At 40.5% G+C, this 15,710-nt stretch overlaps 1 protein-coding gene across 4 annotated transcripts in view; it reads left to right on the top strand.

Moving 5' to 3' along the window:
- Window positions 1-856: 856 nt before the first annotated feature.
- The window catches only part of tox2 (TOX high mobility group box family member 2), a 96,264-nt gene continuing 81,410 nt past the window's right edge, over window positions 857-15,710 (top strand). For all 4 annotated transcript variants that reach the window (XM_068314304.1, XM_068314306.1, XM_068314303.1 and 1 more), the window contains exon 1: window positions 857-1,132. In XM_068314304.1, coding sequence (XP_068170405.1) covers window positions 1,040-1,132 — 93 coding nt within the window. In that variant the 5' untranslated portion in view covers window positions 857-1,039. The remainder of the gene's footprint in view (window positions 1,133-15,710) is intronic.

A 15,710-nucleotide genomic window follows, 5' to 3' on the forward strand; every position in this document is an offset into this window, starting at 1 on the left:
CATTTTCATCCCCTTCGCTGCCTGAGTAATATGCTTTTTCTTTCATCTTTCTATCTGCAATGGTTGTGAGGATATTTGGTGGACAGGTGGACGGACAACACACAAACACCGATAATTTCAATACCTCACCGCTTCTCTGGATGTAATAAAGACAAAAAACATCAAACACAAGTTGGAACATTAACTTTGTTCAAAACGTTTTTGTCAGAGTTAAAATGGGCTGAATTACTGCATTGTAGGAAATTTTTACCTTTTTACCTATTTTTTTTTAGACACTGACCTTTTATGCTCTCGCGGGCCACATAAAATGATGTAGCGGGCCACATTTGGCCCCAGGGCCAGGAGTTTGACATACGTGCCGTTTAGACAATAAGTGTGACACCAGCTTTTCCCAAATCACGTGGAACAGAGTAAATTATTTTTTAAGGTGAAGTGTGTCTCCCAGAGCCACTCATTCCTCCTCCCGCCTGCGTTTCCCTGCTCTGACCGGTAGGGGTCGCAGCTTGGCAGGTCCTCCGTGGACGGATGAAGCGCTCCCACATGACAAAGATACGGCGCGTTTGGGAACCAGGACCGGAACACAGACAGGGTTTTTTTTTCTGTTTTTTTTTTTAAAAGTTTTTCCTGTTGGAGACTGACAGAACAACTCTGCATCTCCACCTGATAACTCCACCGCCTCGGTTTGCTCAAGAGCAACTTTATGGTCATCGAACTTTTCATTTTGTGTAACCACAGAGCCACCACCACCAACCCCTTTTCTGTTTCTCCCTCCTTCCTAATCAACTTTCCAGAGATGGTGCATCACAGCATCACCGAACCCAAAGCCCAGATAGTGCTGAAGTAAATTGTAGGACGCATGTAAAGAGTGAAGACTCGGGTCTTCCTCCTCTTCTTCTTCCTCTTCTGATACTTTTCATTCGGTGTTTGAGTGCGTTCAGGAGAGAGAGAGAGCGAGAGAGAGGGAGAGAGAGAGAGAGAGAGAAGGCGCACCGGTATTTTGGAGCTACGCTTTCATGCCGTCAGTCTTGCGGACTCTGAGATGGACGTCAGATTTTATCCAGCTCCCCCCTCAAGCGTGGGTTCATGTACGTTACCGACTGACTCCGGTTTGGACTATTACCACTCCAACAAGGTAACGATTATCTCTTTTTTTTTTACGCGTTTGCTTGGGATGAACGCGTGTGCGCGAACACGGCGTAAAAAACCTTATTGCGCATCCACGACCGTGCGTAATTGTGTTGGGAAGGCAATAGTGACAAGTGCTGCACTTAGAGCTCCCTCGGGATGAATTAGTTGGAGTCTGAACTTTGTATTTTTTTGTTTTTATCCTGATTTGCAGAATGGTTGAGACACCTGTCTGGAGCTCTTACGCGCGGTTTGGCTTTAATTAGAATTTAAAAAGTGGATGAAAAACCTGCGGGTTCGTTTGTGTTTTCTGTCCTGTGAGCTGACTTGGAGCGCACCACACACTCCGAACCACACCAGTCCTTGTTTTTATTCCTATTCCTGATCACACCAGCACGTTGTTCCCTGTTTTATTCTAAGCTTTGCGGAGGTAGACGCGGAAACGCACTCTGCTCTGTTCCCCGTAGATTTTGCACGATTCAACGCACAATCAGACCGATAAACAAGTGTTTGGGATCGCGTTTACATGTGATGAATGTGGTGAAAGCGTGCGAGGCTCTTATTTAGTGCTTTATGGCTTTTTAGTTCGCATTTGAGCACCGGTGCGCTCATCCATGTGCCTCATCACAGAATGTTTTCATCCAGACAGATGGACACATTATCATTTATATTCTAATTAGTCCACATTCAGCAAGTTGCATTTTTTCATGAATTTATTGCTATTTTTTTTTTAAAGTTTGCATGATCGACATGACAAGGTGCGCGTTTTGACACAGAATGGCTTTTATTGAGCCGCTGTTAATCACTTTTAATGCTGAATTAAAGTGCCATAAAATAAAGATCCTTTAGAGGGGGGGCCTCATGAATGTATTTTCTCAACATTGTTAAATGTCCTGTATTGTGTAGTTTTTGGATATTGCTGTTGAACCTCATGAACATGACTCCCCCCCCCCCACTATCGCTGGTGTTCACCTGCGTCGACTCTTTGCATATTTGCATTTAGACAAATGAGAAATGTACAAGTCCTCCAAACAGCCCGAGATTATTATTCACGATAAACAACAGGGCTAGTTGTGTTGTCTTTCATGTGGTCAAGGTAAAACCTGTGTAAACATCTGGCAGCCTGAGAAGAAGGTTTTGTCCCCACACCCATTCATGGACTCGCTTGTCTTCACGCCTGGAGGGAAGCCAGCAGGCAGTTAACATTTTCTGATGACAAAGTGAAACATTACAGCACAGCACAATATTTGAATTGTTAACACACACACACACACACACACACACACACACACACACACACACACACACACACACACACACACACACACACACACACACACACACACACACACACACACACTCACCTGTATGCATACATGAATGACACACACACTCCGGCATGGAGGTTTGAATTACAACACATAGGTGCTTTTCATTCACTCCTGAACTGCTTTAACTTCCACTTCCACCCCTTCAGCTCCAACATAAACTGAACCTACAGCTGAAGTTAATCTTAAACCAACCTTGGATTAGATCGGTAATAAAGCGAGAACAGAATGCTCTCACGCAGGAGGTGTTTGTTTTAATCTTTATGTCCTTGTGATAATATTTCAGCGCTCATTCTTGTGTGTGCGTGTGTGTGTGTGTGTGTGTGCGTGTGTGTGTGTCTCACACACCTATGGTGCACGTATGCACAGTAGCTACAGCTATATATTACAGATCGTAGTGAGACCTGGGCCTCTGACAGAGGTTTTGTAGTGTTAACACAATCATCTGTACTGGTTGTCATGATTCAGTGAGCATGAAGGTTGTTGGTCTGCTAAAGAAGCAGGTTTGGGTTTGGAGGACAGACTCGTCTAACATCATCATTACTAAAGGAACAGTTGTGACTGAGATGTAAAGCAACATATTATGTGTGCTGTGCTGCTGATTAATGATGCAGAGGCTGAGTGTTTTTTCTTTCTTTTGGTAATGGTTCCTCTTAATGGCAGCTTCACATCAGGAGCAGGATGGCGGTGACCTCCTGGTGTAGTGCTGTGGTAACAACGGCCTCACGCTGCATCACCTGCAGGTGTTAAGTGGGAAGCTTGCAAATATTATGAAAGTTATCATTTAATCTCGCGGCTTTTATGTAGTTAGTTGGAATGATTTAGTATAAAAATACACAAACCGTCTCAATCGAGACTCGTTGGCTCACCAACCTTTACACCTAGTGAAGACAACAAAGTGTGAAAGTGGCAGAGTGCTCAGAAATCAGTGTGTATTATTAAAGATGACAACAATATGACACACAATATGTGTATATATATATATATATATATATATATGTATGTACAGTATATGTATATACATATATATACACACACACACATATATATATGTATCTATCTATATATATACATATATATATATACAGTATATATATATATACACATATACATATATGTAATAGGGATATTTAGAATATGTAAGCTGAAACTGCTTTGTGCTGATTGGCCACGTTCTATCTGATGATTGATTCGTGCCAGAATTATGGGCTGACAGGAAAATCCAGTTCCACAATCTTGTATGAACACTTGTTACCTATATGTAGGGCTTTTACAGAAATTAGATATTATATTAAAGGCAGCATGTCACAATCACAGATGTTGACTGGTGCATTTTCCATTGCTTGATTGTCAAAAATGCCATTGTGCTTACATTTCATTGTAAATTTGTTGAGCAGTACATCCACATTTCAGAGCAACGCAAAGAACACATGAGAGAAACGTCGATTTGTATTTTGCCACAAACCCCACGGCTCTGCTGCCCCTCTCAACTCCATCCAACTCGCGTTGTCCTGCGCTTGCACAATCACCGTGAGTCATCTTTACTTTTCGCCCAAGATTCCTTCTAATCTTTCTGAAGCCTCTCTGTATCTTTCCTCGCTGAGTGGGAGGCTTGTTTGTTCAACGCACACTCAGCTGTGTATACCAGTGCTGAAGGCCACTTCTTTGCAAATGCCTGTTTTAGCAGGAGACTATTTGTCAAATGCATTATGACTTGTTCATACCCCTCAGGCAAAATCACTCTGGTGAAATGAAGTTGGATAGATTACTGTAGATGTTCTCCTCATCGCTCTTCCCTCCAACATCACACTGAAAGAGAGAGAGAGGCTCTTGTGTAATTATACTGTATTTACACTGTAGGGGTGTAATCCAATGGTTTAAAGAAGTTCTATCTATCTATCTATCTATCTATCTATCTATCTATCTATCTATCTATCTATCTATCTATCTATCTATCTATCTATCTATCTATCTATCTATCTATCTATCTATCTATCTATCTATCTATCTATCTGTCTGTCTGCCTATTTATACATCATCATCATCTGTGTATATATGTATTTATGTAAATATAAACACACATTCGCGCGTCAACACTCGCGACTTCACCTCATTGCAGATTTTTAGTAGGCAGTCATGTGATACTGTAGACACATTCTATTGGCTGACGGTATCCGGAAGTGGGCTACGTTCGTGAGTCTCGGACTTCCGTGAGACACAAAAGTGTTTTAAACAGTTTATCAGAGTGTGGGAAAAGGTAATATAGATAGAAGGTGGTTTAATATCAGTATGGGGAGAGTTCATAAATGTTTAAATTACCGTAAATAATAAGATAAATAGGTTTTCACTCGATCGCGAAATTCGTTAATTGCATGTGGTTCCTGGAACGCATTAACCGCGAGAAACGAGGGCGCACTGTATATATATTTATATTTATATATCATTTTATGTAGTAGTATCTATGTTTTGACAGTGCAGAGCAAACATTAATAAATACTTTTAGCAGTGCCAGTACTTCGTGCTAAAACACTATAAAGCATCACTGTTATTTTAATGTAGTAAAGGAATGTATGTGAGCTTTTTTTAGTGTGTATATGTGTGTGTGCGTGTGTGTGTGTGTGTGTGTGTGTGTGTGTGTGTGTGCATGCAGTGCATACATAATTGCTGAAATGCCTTGAGGTGAGCTGCGTCTTACATGTTTAACCCTCGCCTATGCATTTATTCAGGTTTTCCCACACGTTGTACTTTGTGATGCTGTGATGTTAATCTCCATACGAGTCCAGGAACAAGCAGCTGACATTCGTCCGCTCAAAGAGCAGCGAGGCCAGCTTTCTGCACAGCACGAACCACCCCTTTTTGAAGTGGTCCGTTCCATTTCCACAGCTAGCCGAATCGCTGTATTAGTCATGGGATACTTCAAAGTACGGACAGGCGAAAATGTTTTCCATTTTGAATTCTTGGACTGCCCCCCCCCCCCCCCCAACTTTTCAAAATATAACTGTAATAGAAACAAAAAAAGAGAGTTATTCCAGCAGCCTCTCATTCTGTACACAGAGAAAAGTTAATTACATGGAAGCAAGCATTCTTGGGTCAACAGTGTGGACTTGGGGTTTTTCATTGTGCCCATTCATAACATTCTGCTGACTGGCCAGTCCGAGTTGCAATATACCAACCGACCGTTCTCATTGGGAAAATGTTAACCCATGCATGGCTGTAAGAGGGAACACACAGTCTGAAAGCTCATTCTAATGCAGAGAGTAGAATAATATATATAACATAAAAATGAAGGCAGGGGCTGAATATCATTCTTTATATTTAAAATAAAAAAAAATGCCCTGAAAGAGTTTCATTGTGAAGTTAGTTTTTTTTGGTTTAACCACTCCCTGGTGCTACTCATAATCAAGTCTTTCTGCCCCCCCCCCCCTCTCTGGGTCTAACTTCGTCTCTCATTTACCTTCCCAGCAGCAATGTCAAAAGGTTATGGAGGGAAGCTGGATCGCCTGGGGCTGATTGTGTCTTTGAGTTAATGATAAGTAGCTACAGTGCTGCTCTCTGGAGCTGTGGGGTTTAGACTGCGCTCTGTGTACGCAGAACATTACAGCAGGAGAAAACTGCATTTATGAAGATTTGATCTTTTGATCACTTGTTTTAACATTAGAAAAAAAAAAAACAGGAATAAGGTGAGAAAAAAAACAAATGAATTGTGAAATCGTGAGCTGCAAACGGACGTAACTAGTTTTTTTTTTAGTTTATTTAAAAAAAAATATTGAAAGTTGGTGCCATCACATCAATGGTACTGTTTTTCTATTCTGCAGCTGCACCTACATGAGGTTTCATGGGGTATTTGAGGACAGCACTTGACTGTTTAGAAGCACAGGTCAAGAGGATGCTGTGCTGACCATAAGAGGGATTCGCCACCATGGACTTGAGTTTAACCTACGGGATAATGAAGCTGACAGAGCTTCAACCAGACTCTGCAGTACTCCTGCTGGGTACTTTATAATCTGGACCAGACATGACTCAGAGGTACTAGAGGTGTTAAGAGGGTCATAAGTCATGTGTAGCTGGAAATAGATGGTATAGTTTATCCTGCCTGGTTAGCCACTTAATCACATAGGTCCGCAGAAACAGCCTATTTATGTCGATGATTGATTGCTTTATTCATACAGGACATTTTTAAAAACTCTTCCCATTATACTTTTGTGATATAGTTCCATAATCCAAATTTCCACACCGCCATCACATCACAGCCTATGAGCCATTAAATCAGTTTATTATAAGAAAATCGTAAGGATTAATTTTTTTTAAGCCTGACTTTCAGAATTGGTGACATATGAGATACACGTTAAAGAAATCCCAATTTGGACATTCGTTGACATCCAATCAGAACTGACCCCCTCCTGCCCCCGACATTAAATGATGTTAACCCTGATGATGACTTCCCCTTGAAATTCAAATACAGTCGGGAGTGAATCTACGGTTCCTCCGCTGGATGAGGTGTAAAGGACGTCAACGCGCCAAGACGTTTGAAACTGTCTTCACCTCTGGAGGCCACTTGTTCCTCAGTTGTAATAGCCTCCGCTCTATGTCTGTCTCAGCCTGTCTGTCTACCCCCACCACACGGTTTCCTTGTGGTGTTTTATATTCACTTCTTGATTGGTTGGGGGATGGTGCTGTGGAATAGCATTTTAGAGGTTAGCCGGTTAGTGCAGGGAGGTGGGGGGAGAAGATTTTTGGTTTGTGTGTAAAGAGACAGAAAGAAGGGGCTGTGAGGATGGAGGGAAAACACAGAGAGATTTTTTTAGGGGTACTTTATTTTTCAGCTCACCATTGAGTCCCTAATGTCATTCAACGGTGTGGAAACCAGAATGAGCCTCGCCACCAGATGTGTTCCAGTTCAGATAGCGACTTGAAAGACAGACGTTTATTGTTTTAGTGCATTTGGTGAGGTTCAAACCCAAAATGCATGAAATGCTGATTGATGGATTTCAATAATGAATACATGGGTGAGTGTGTGTGTGTGTGTATGTGTGTGTGAAACACAGGGAGGAGGAGAAGAGAGAGGAGTGCTTCACATGATTTACTTCATTTCTGTGCTCTGGTCTAAGCTCTGTCTGCTTCTGAGAATTGGTGTATTCTTCACTGAGCTACAGTAGCATTTCAAGGCAGATTCATTTCCTTTTCTATCATCACTCTAAAAAAGAAAAAAAACCCCTATTTTTAGAAATGTTTCCTTTTCTTGTCGGCACAATATGGCTTTGTAAGTTCTTTAAACATCTTAAAGCAACTGTACAGCAGGTTCATATAGAGATGAGCTTGATAAACGTATTAAACAGACGCTCGCACACACACGCACACACACATACTCACTTATACTACCTCACGGGGTCCCACTTAACCTTGCTACTTTGTGGGGTCCACCCTTTCCACTGGTGTTAAAAAAAACAATCAGGTAAGCTGGAAAAAACATCTATTTCACTTGATTTAAACATATTTCCAAAGTTTTTGTCTCCAGGTAAGTTTTTTGGTGAATCGTGGGGCCCAATTTCTAGCATTTACTATCATAAAGTAACAGTACAGCAGGTTCACATAGAGATAAGCTCAATAAACTTATTTAACACACACACACGCACGCATGCACGCTCGCATGCACACACATGCACACACAATAAGACAAGGCCAATATTAATACTCAAAAGCACTGTGACCTTCTGTTATGTAATTCTATATCTTGCTTCTCTGAGGGTATCAAACAAACTTAATGTTGACATTTAAAGTCATCCACATGCATGTGGTTTAGACTGTAGGTCAGGAAGTGCACTACTTTCTTTTTCTATTTTTGCAGCAGTTTTAGCATCCCTGCTGTAAACTGTCTTGAAGTATAATTTTTTCTGTTGCTGCAATTGTTTTATAATTAAAATACCAACATGATTGGGATGAAAAGAAAACATTTGATGTAATAATTCCTCAAATAAGTAATCAGATCTTCATTAGGGCAATTCAACATGTAATTTATAAACAAATGGACCACAAAGTGATTATTCCAGATGCTGGAGATTATGGGTGCAGTTATTAGCCTTGGCAGATTTGAGTAAGTCAGGCGTTGGTACATAAATTAGTGTAATGATTGTGTGAGAAGCCCATATCAACATTTCATATTTTGCACAGACGGAGCTCATCATCGCCGACTTTCACACTCGACACTCTGCAAAGAGCTCACAGTTCATTTGGCAATTTGTTTTTTTTCAGTGAACTGCATATTCCATCCTTTGTTGTGATGTGACAGCTATCTGCTTGCACTAGGAGAAATAGCTCGATAAAGTCATTTACAGTTATAGTGGGAAATGAAACACTAAAGGGAGAAAGTGTGTGTGTGTGTGTGTGTGTGTGTGTGTGTGTGTGTGTGTGTGTGTGTGTGTGTGTGTGTGTGTGTGTGTGTGTGTGTGTGTGTGTGTGTGTGTGTGTGTGTGTATGGGGGGTGCTAAAGGAGGCTAATCAGAGGAGTATTCTGACAGGTTGTGTACTTTGGTACTCTGGATAGTGCAGAATAATAGGGTTAGCTTTTTTTTGTACCTAAAGTAAGTTTATAAATGCACCAAATAATTAATCTAGATGAATGATTTTATAAATGTGGCCTTGGGACACGTTGATATATATAATGTAATGTAATTTTATTTCATATAAGGTGCTATTCTTTAGTTAATTGTGATAAAAATCACAATATTTATGAAAATGATGGATATTAATAAAGATATCAGATATGACTGCTCTATCATATTGCACAGCTTTGATTATAATTTCATCATCAGCTTTTTGGTGGAGATAGTCCTCAGAACTCGCCCCCTTTCACACAATCATTGCATTTGATGCTAAACTCTTGATGGGTTACTCTTTGTATTTGGTGTTGGTACTATTTTCTATGTGCTGGTGCTTTCTGTGTGCTTTTTCTGTGTTTTTGTGTACTCACTGTGCTGTGTGTAGTGCAACAGAGAAGTTAATTTACCTGACGGAACCTCCTTAAAGGATCAATAAAGTTCTACTGTGCTCTACTCTAAACTGTCAGCTGATCCAGGTAGAGACAGAGAACAGAGGGAACGTAGCACATAGTTTAGTTGTTGGTATATCAATCCTGTGGCTCCACATGGGCGTTTCCTCAGAGCATGTAGGTGGGGGTGGTGTGATCTAACAGATTCCATAGGATGAATGTATAACAACGCTGATAAACAGTGTCTGCACTGTGGAAGAATGCAGCTGTCGAGTGTATTAAGAGAGGGTTTTCAACACAGGCAAACATGAACAGTTGTCTTAGCTTCCTGAGCCAATCCTGTGCAAACAGAACTGGAGATGGCTGGTTGAGGTCCACACTCAGAGACTGCTGAGTACACACACTGCACTACATTGCACTACAATGCACTTACATTCTCTCACAGGTAGTCGCTCACACTCGCACATGCAGATCCATGCATGTCTGCACTTGGTTAGTGTAAATGAACACACGTGTGAGAGCACAGTCCACTGAAAGGCTGGTATGTTGTGAAGAAATGGCCGTACTAAACCTCTGTGGTGATAAATGTTTCACTGTGTGAATGTTTCAGTATTAACAGTGAATGTTGTGATCAAACACAGTCGGTAAGTCAGGGTGATCATTCTTCTTTAACTAGTTGTCACAGTGGCTTTACCGGTCATGCTGTTCCAGAATAAAGTCTCTCAATAGTGACAATCGTCGTTGCAGGGTGTGACAGTCAATGATAGGACTTTAAAAACTTTTGTAACCATTGCAACTTGTGATGTAACATTTTTTGTCAGTAAATCATGTTTGAGTCACTGCATTATGTGCAGGAAGTTAGTTGGGTGGTTATTCTACCAAGGATCGGTCCTTTTCCTTGTACAGCTTACTTCTGTGCCAAGTGTGTGTGGTGTGTGTGTGTGTGTGTGTGTGTGTGTGTGTGTGTGTGTGTGTGTGTATGTGCGCGTGTGTGTGTGTGTGTGTGTGTGTGTGTGTGTGTGTGTGTGTGTGTGTGTGTGTGTGTGTGTAGCTCCCCTCCCTATCACTTCAAACCCACAGTCCCCTCAGGCCCCATTTCGCCTCAGTCTAGTAAACCACCTCTGGCACTTTTGGGCTTTGTTCATAATATTTTCATTGTTGCTTTGCCTTACTTTCCAGGAATTCCCTTCACTGTGTGTTGATAGTTTTTGCTACCCTTTCATTTTCAATGACAACCCAAGATAACAGCGTCGAATAAGAGCACTTAATCTTATAGGAGAACTTCACCCTGTACTTTAAATGTGGATGTGATTTGCTGCAATATGTCTTTTTTTCCCCAGCTTTTGCCCTCATATTTCAAAATCCACACTCCCTCAAAGTAATTATTCACTGACTGTATATGTATAGGAGCTGCTGCAATGTTATAAGATGTATTGCCGAGAGTTATTGGTACAAAAAAAGAAATAATGTACCAAAACTTACTTTATTGATCTCCTGTTGTGAAGTCCACTGTGATCCAGTTGACGATGGCTTTGCTTCAATTCTCACTATTGCTGTGTTCACTGATTTACCTTGTCTGCTGTATGTCAGTTTGGGGATGTACGAAGCTCAGTCTTGTGTTCAGCCTCAGTACTAGCATCTTTGCTAACATCATCAAAGATGTTTTTTGCCCAAAGGGCATGGCATACCCCCAAACACAATGGCAGTGACAAGCGGCTGGTCTTTGAGACAGATTCCTTAGCAGAAACAGAGAAAGAGAGAAAGGTGTGGTTATATACCTCCTGTTCATAACATTAGCACTTACCTAATATTGTGTAGGTCTCATTTTTCTGCCAAGACAGTTCTGAAAAATGGACTCTACAAGAGCTTGACCCCGAAGTCCCAAATTTGTGTTACAGCATCCTGTCAGCAAGCGGTAACTCATCAGTGACCGCTGGATGACCGTGACCCTGTCTTCTTTCCAACAAGACCTGCAGCTTTTAACCAGGTACACAGGTACCTGGTTATCCTAGCCTAGCCTACACTATCTCATAACCCCGGAGGGTTGTTGGGGCACCACAGACCACCCGCGGTTGCCATCATATGGTGTGTTTTGGGCAAATGAACCTGGCGGCGCCCGTCCCTCCCCAGGTTGGATTCGGCTTAATGTCATACACAGGACTTCATCTGTTATTGGTTATAATGTAACGGCTGATTTGACAGAATAATTGCTTCAAGATCTCACTTTTTAAAGGTAAAACCTATTGATGTACAGTAATCCTTGTTACTTGCAGTTAATGTGTTCAAGGATCCACCCGCAAATAATGAAATTCTGCAATTTATTTTATAATTTACGGTAATTTAAACATTTATGAACCCTTCCCATACTGATATTAAAACACTTTCTATCTATGTTACCTTTTCCCACACTCTGATAGACTGTTTAAAGTGCTTTTAAGTGTTTCATTAATACACGGAATGTGCGTACAGTATCATGTGACTACCTACTAAAAATCCGCGATGAGGTGAAGCATCTTGAAGCGCGAATACATAAGGGATTAGTGTATTTTTTTATTTAGGTATTTACTTAATGAGGCAGGAAAATGAGATTTTAGTTAATTTCTGTTTTCCTCGAAGAGTACAGTAATTTTTCTTAATAATTACTCTCCTGGTGGACGGCTGGACCTTTTCCAGATCAAAGTTTGTCTTTGCAGTGTAAAGTAAGCCTTGAGCTTTCGCAGAGCCTTTCATGCTGTAAGCCTGAAACTTTCATTTGAAATACCTTCATCATCACTGTCACTAAAGAAATTTTTGAAAAACATTTAAAGTTTTAAAAAAATGAAGAAGTTCCTTCATTAAATGTTACAGTTTTACAAATTTTGATGTTTGTTGCTAATGACTGCAATGGCTTGTTTTTCTAAAGTGTTACTTCCTGGCACTGCAGACTGTTTGCAAAGTGTCAGGTGTGTGTTTGGATGTGTCGAATGAATGTTTTCCCATCAGAAGTATTATATCTGTATGTTTTGGATGTGGCTCTAAACATGTAGAAAGAATCCAAACTGAAAAGATACGACCTGTCATCAAACGGTGACAGGATTTCGCTGACATTAGTCAGTCTCTTCTTGGCACATAAGTATTCCACCACCAAAACGTTCTTTTAATCGACTTCAGAGAAACTGTATCAAGTCGCGCTGATGAAGTTACAAATTGGCTAAAGCATCCCGTTCCGTGAGCCAGATCTACTTGTTCCTTTTGGTTTGGTTTGTTGTACTTCCTGCTGCTACGTATAATCAACCAGAGTGGAAGATTTCAATTACTCCCAGAAAGTCAAGAAGGTTGTTGAAGTTTGAGAAATACAACACTGGCTCATTGCTGCTTGGAGATTGCACCCATTTGGAATGTAATTAAATTGGTTTGGCTGCTTGCCAGTGAAGAATATATTTCCTTTTTTCTCATCTCAGATGAAAATGTATAGAGTGTTTGGCTGAAAAATACCTGGAGGGAAAGACAGACTGTTGAATATTTGTAATACAGCGTGCGCTGTGCAGTTGAAATGAGTTTTGAGATGAGTTATCCGTTGTGGTTTCCCCTTTGACATTTCAAAGGTATGCAGCTTTTGAACCATGGATTTACTGTAATCTATTTTTTCCTATTATCGATGTGTGCATTGGTTCTAAGCTATAAATTGGCTTCCCATCCATTTCATTGGCTGTGCCATATCAGGAACCGTGAAACCATGGTGCAGAGTAATAATGCTTCTATACAGTCGCATGTAAACCCCAGTTCTTGTTCATACAGTCTACATTTGATAGTGAACTGCACAGTTTACCGTATAGTGTGTGACTTCCAGTCGCTTCGCCTCTCCATAATGCAGCCAAACCAATTCGAGAGTAACAGTCTTCACCAAATGTTCTTCTTGAAAGACCAACTTCTAAACACAAAAAGACACAACAAAAAAAGGAAACGAGAAGAAAAGGTGGTTGATCTGAAGTTGTAAAGGTTTGACAAAGTCTGAAAATTCTAAATGGAAATTTGGTTTGCACTGCTCAACTGTTACAAGGCTGATGTACAAAGAAAATGTGGTACATCACGGCATTTGATAGTTGAATAGACAGCGTAAAGCTAATCCTCTATTATCACTTCCTTCCTTACTGCTTTGTAAATACGAGCAGTAATTAATGTTAGAGGTTTTTTCGGCTTCCATGAAGCACAAAGTGATCTCTCTTTTCTCTGAATGACCTCAGAAATAAAACTAAATCAAGTGTCCTCAGATTTGTGCAAGAGATTTTATTTGGTTTTATTGCAAGCCTTTTTAATATTTAATAATACAGAATAATAGTGGCAATTTCTGACCAGTCACAACAGTGTGGAAGTGCTCTTACGATTGTATTATAGGAGAAAAAAAGCGAGAGAGATAAATTCCAAGCTATAAATATGAGCTGTTGGTTTGTTGTGTATTTTGTTATGGAGTATTAAAAAAAAAAAAAATCCAGCTGCCTCTGATCCACTGATGCTTGATCTGCAAATGGATCGGGCTGCCCTGCCAAGCTGTTTTTACAAAATCAGCCTGGCGTGGGGTTATAATAGCTTTTCCTTGTACGTGTCCTGTCAAATCAACTTAGCCTCTTGGGGTGCTATTTTAATGTTGGTCACACAGTGGATAGAGGCAAGTATAAGTCCCCTGAGAGCCCGTGGAAATGTACTCGTGTGTCCAGCACCGCTATGCTATCATTATACTGGGAACTGTGGAAATCAGATCCACGGAGCGCAGCAGAGAGGTGCTGCGATGATGAGATAATTAGTGGGGTCTACCGCTATGGTGCTAATGACTGTTTGAGGGTTTGTGGGTGCTGTCACACACGTGTGTGCATGCTCACACCCGCACAGCTGAGTTTCAGTCGGAGGCTTAATCCAACATGCACATAACAAAAGCCTGCTAAATGAATCAAAAAGCTGTGTATCAGTGGAAACAAGGCTTGCTTAGTCTCCTCAATGGAGCGGCGAAGATAGAGCGAACGGGCGCAGTCGAATGCCAACGCACCTTCAGGGCGTTGATCATGTGCCATAAAGCCTTTCTTCTGACGCTTTTATATATGTTCAAATGTAAACCCACATATCAATAAAGACCGGGGGGTTTTTGTTTTCATGTGTTCTGTGTGTCTTTCCAGATGTGTTGACGTGAGGAGGAACATAAATGTGCACCAAGCGAGGCTTAGGGGTTCACTATTAAGCTGTGAAGTGATGTTTGTGTATGCTGCGACAGTAGCAAACATCTGACAGAGATGAAGAAAAGATGGATGGGTTTAGCTTCATCTGGTAGAATAGAATAGACTAGAACAGGTACTTTGCACATTAGCATGGAAATACCAACGTAAAACAAGAGTTTCACTATTATTTGTGCTCCGTTACTTTCATTACAACAGAATGACTTTTGTTTCTACCTCAGGTTTCAACAAGTTCTCACGACAAAGGACAACCTCAATCTTTTTCAGTGCGGTTAAAAAATAATTGAGAAGGTTTGCTGTTATTTTAATGGGAAACTACAGCTGAACATGACTTGCTATTACTACCCTTTCCAACATGTTATAATTTCCTTTGTCGTTGGTGGGAAAATTTTGGGCCAGGTGAGAATTTTTATTTCTTTGAAATGTTTTTCTTAATCTTCCAGAAATTCAGCCATAAATAATAATAAATTCACTAATATTTATAGGGTTATTGTGTGTAGTGAAGTAAAAGCAAGATACAGTATTTTTGGCATTATCAGGCGCACCTTTTCTCAAAAACCGGCAGTGTGCCTTATGATCCAGTGCGCTTTATGTATGCAAACCGTTTTTAAATAAGCCCATCATTGAAGGTGCGCCTTACAGTCCAGAAAATACTGTGGTTATTTGCATCTTGTTGGGTGTGAAAGTCCAGCCTTTAAAACTGAAATTTAGCAGAAGATGTATAGTTATGAGTAAAAGCAATTTATTACCAAGTTTTATGATTTTAATCCACTTCCCTTTTTCTTCATAGTTCTAGAGGTATTTGCAGAGGTGACTGTTATTGTTCTAGGTGTAACGGCACATTTCGAAGTGAAGTATTATTTAATCCACAGCTTAAAAAAAGAAGATGTAAACCATTCACCCTGGTTGCATCAGCGGTGAGTGTATGTTATCCTGTTTGAACGAATGATCTCCAGAGAGGACAACCTTTATGTTTCTGAAAGTAACGGGTAAAATATCTCTTGGAGAGTCAAGCAGTACAAAAATAAGGTCATAATATATAAAGCGCTTGACCTTTCAACAACGCTT

The sequence above is a fragment of the Antennarius striatus genome, chromosome 5 (genome assembly GCF_040054535.1).
Source record: "Antennarius striatus isolate MH-2024 chromosome 5, ASM4005453v1, whole genome shotgun sequence".
Taxonomy (NCBI): Eukaryota; Metazoa; Chordata; class Actinopteri; order Lophiiformes; family Antennariidae; genus Antennarius; species Antennarius striatus.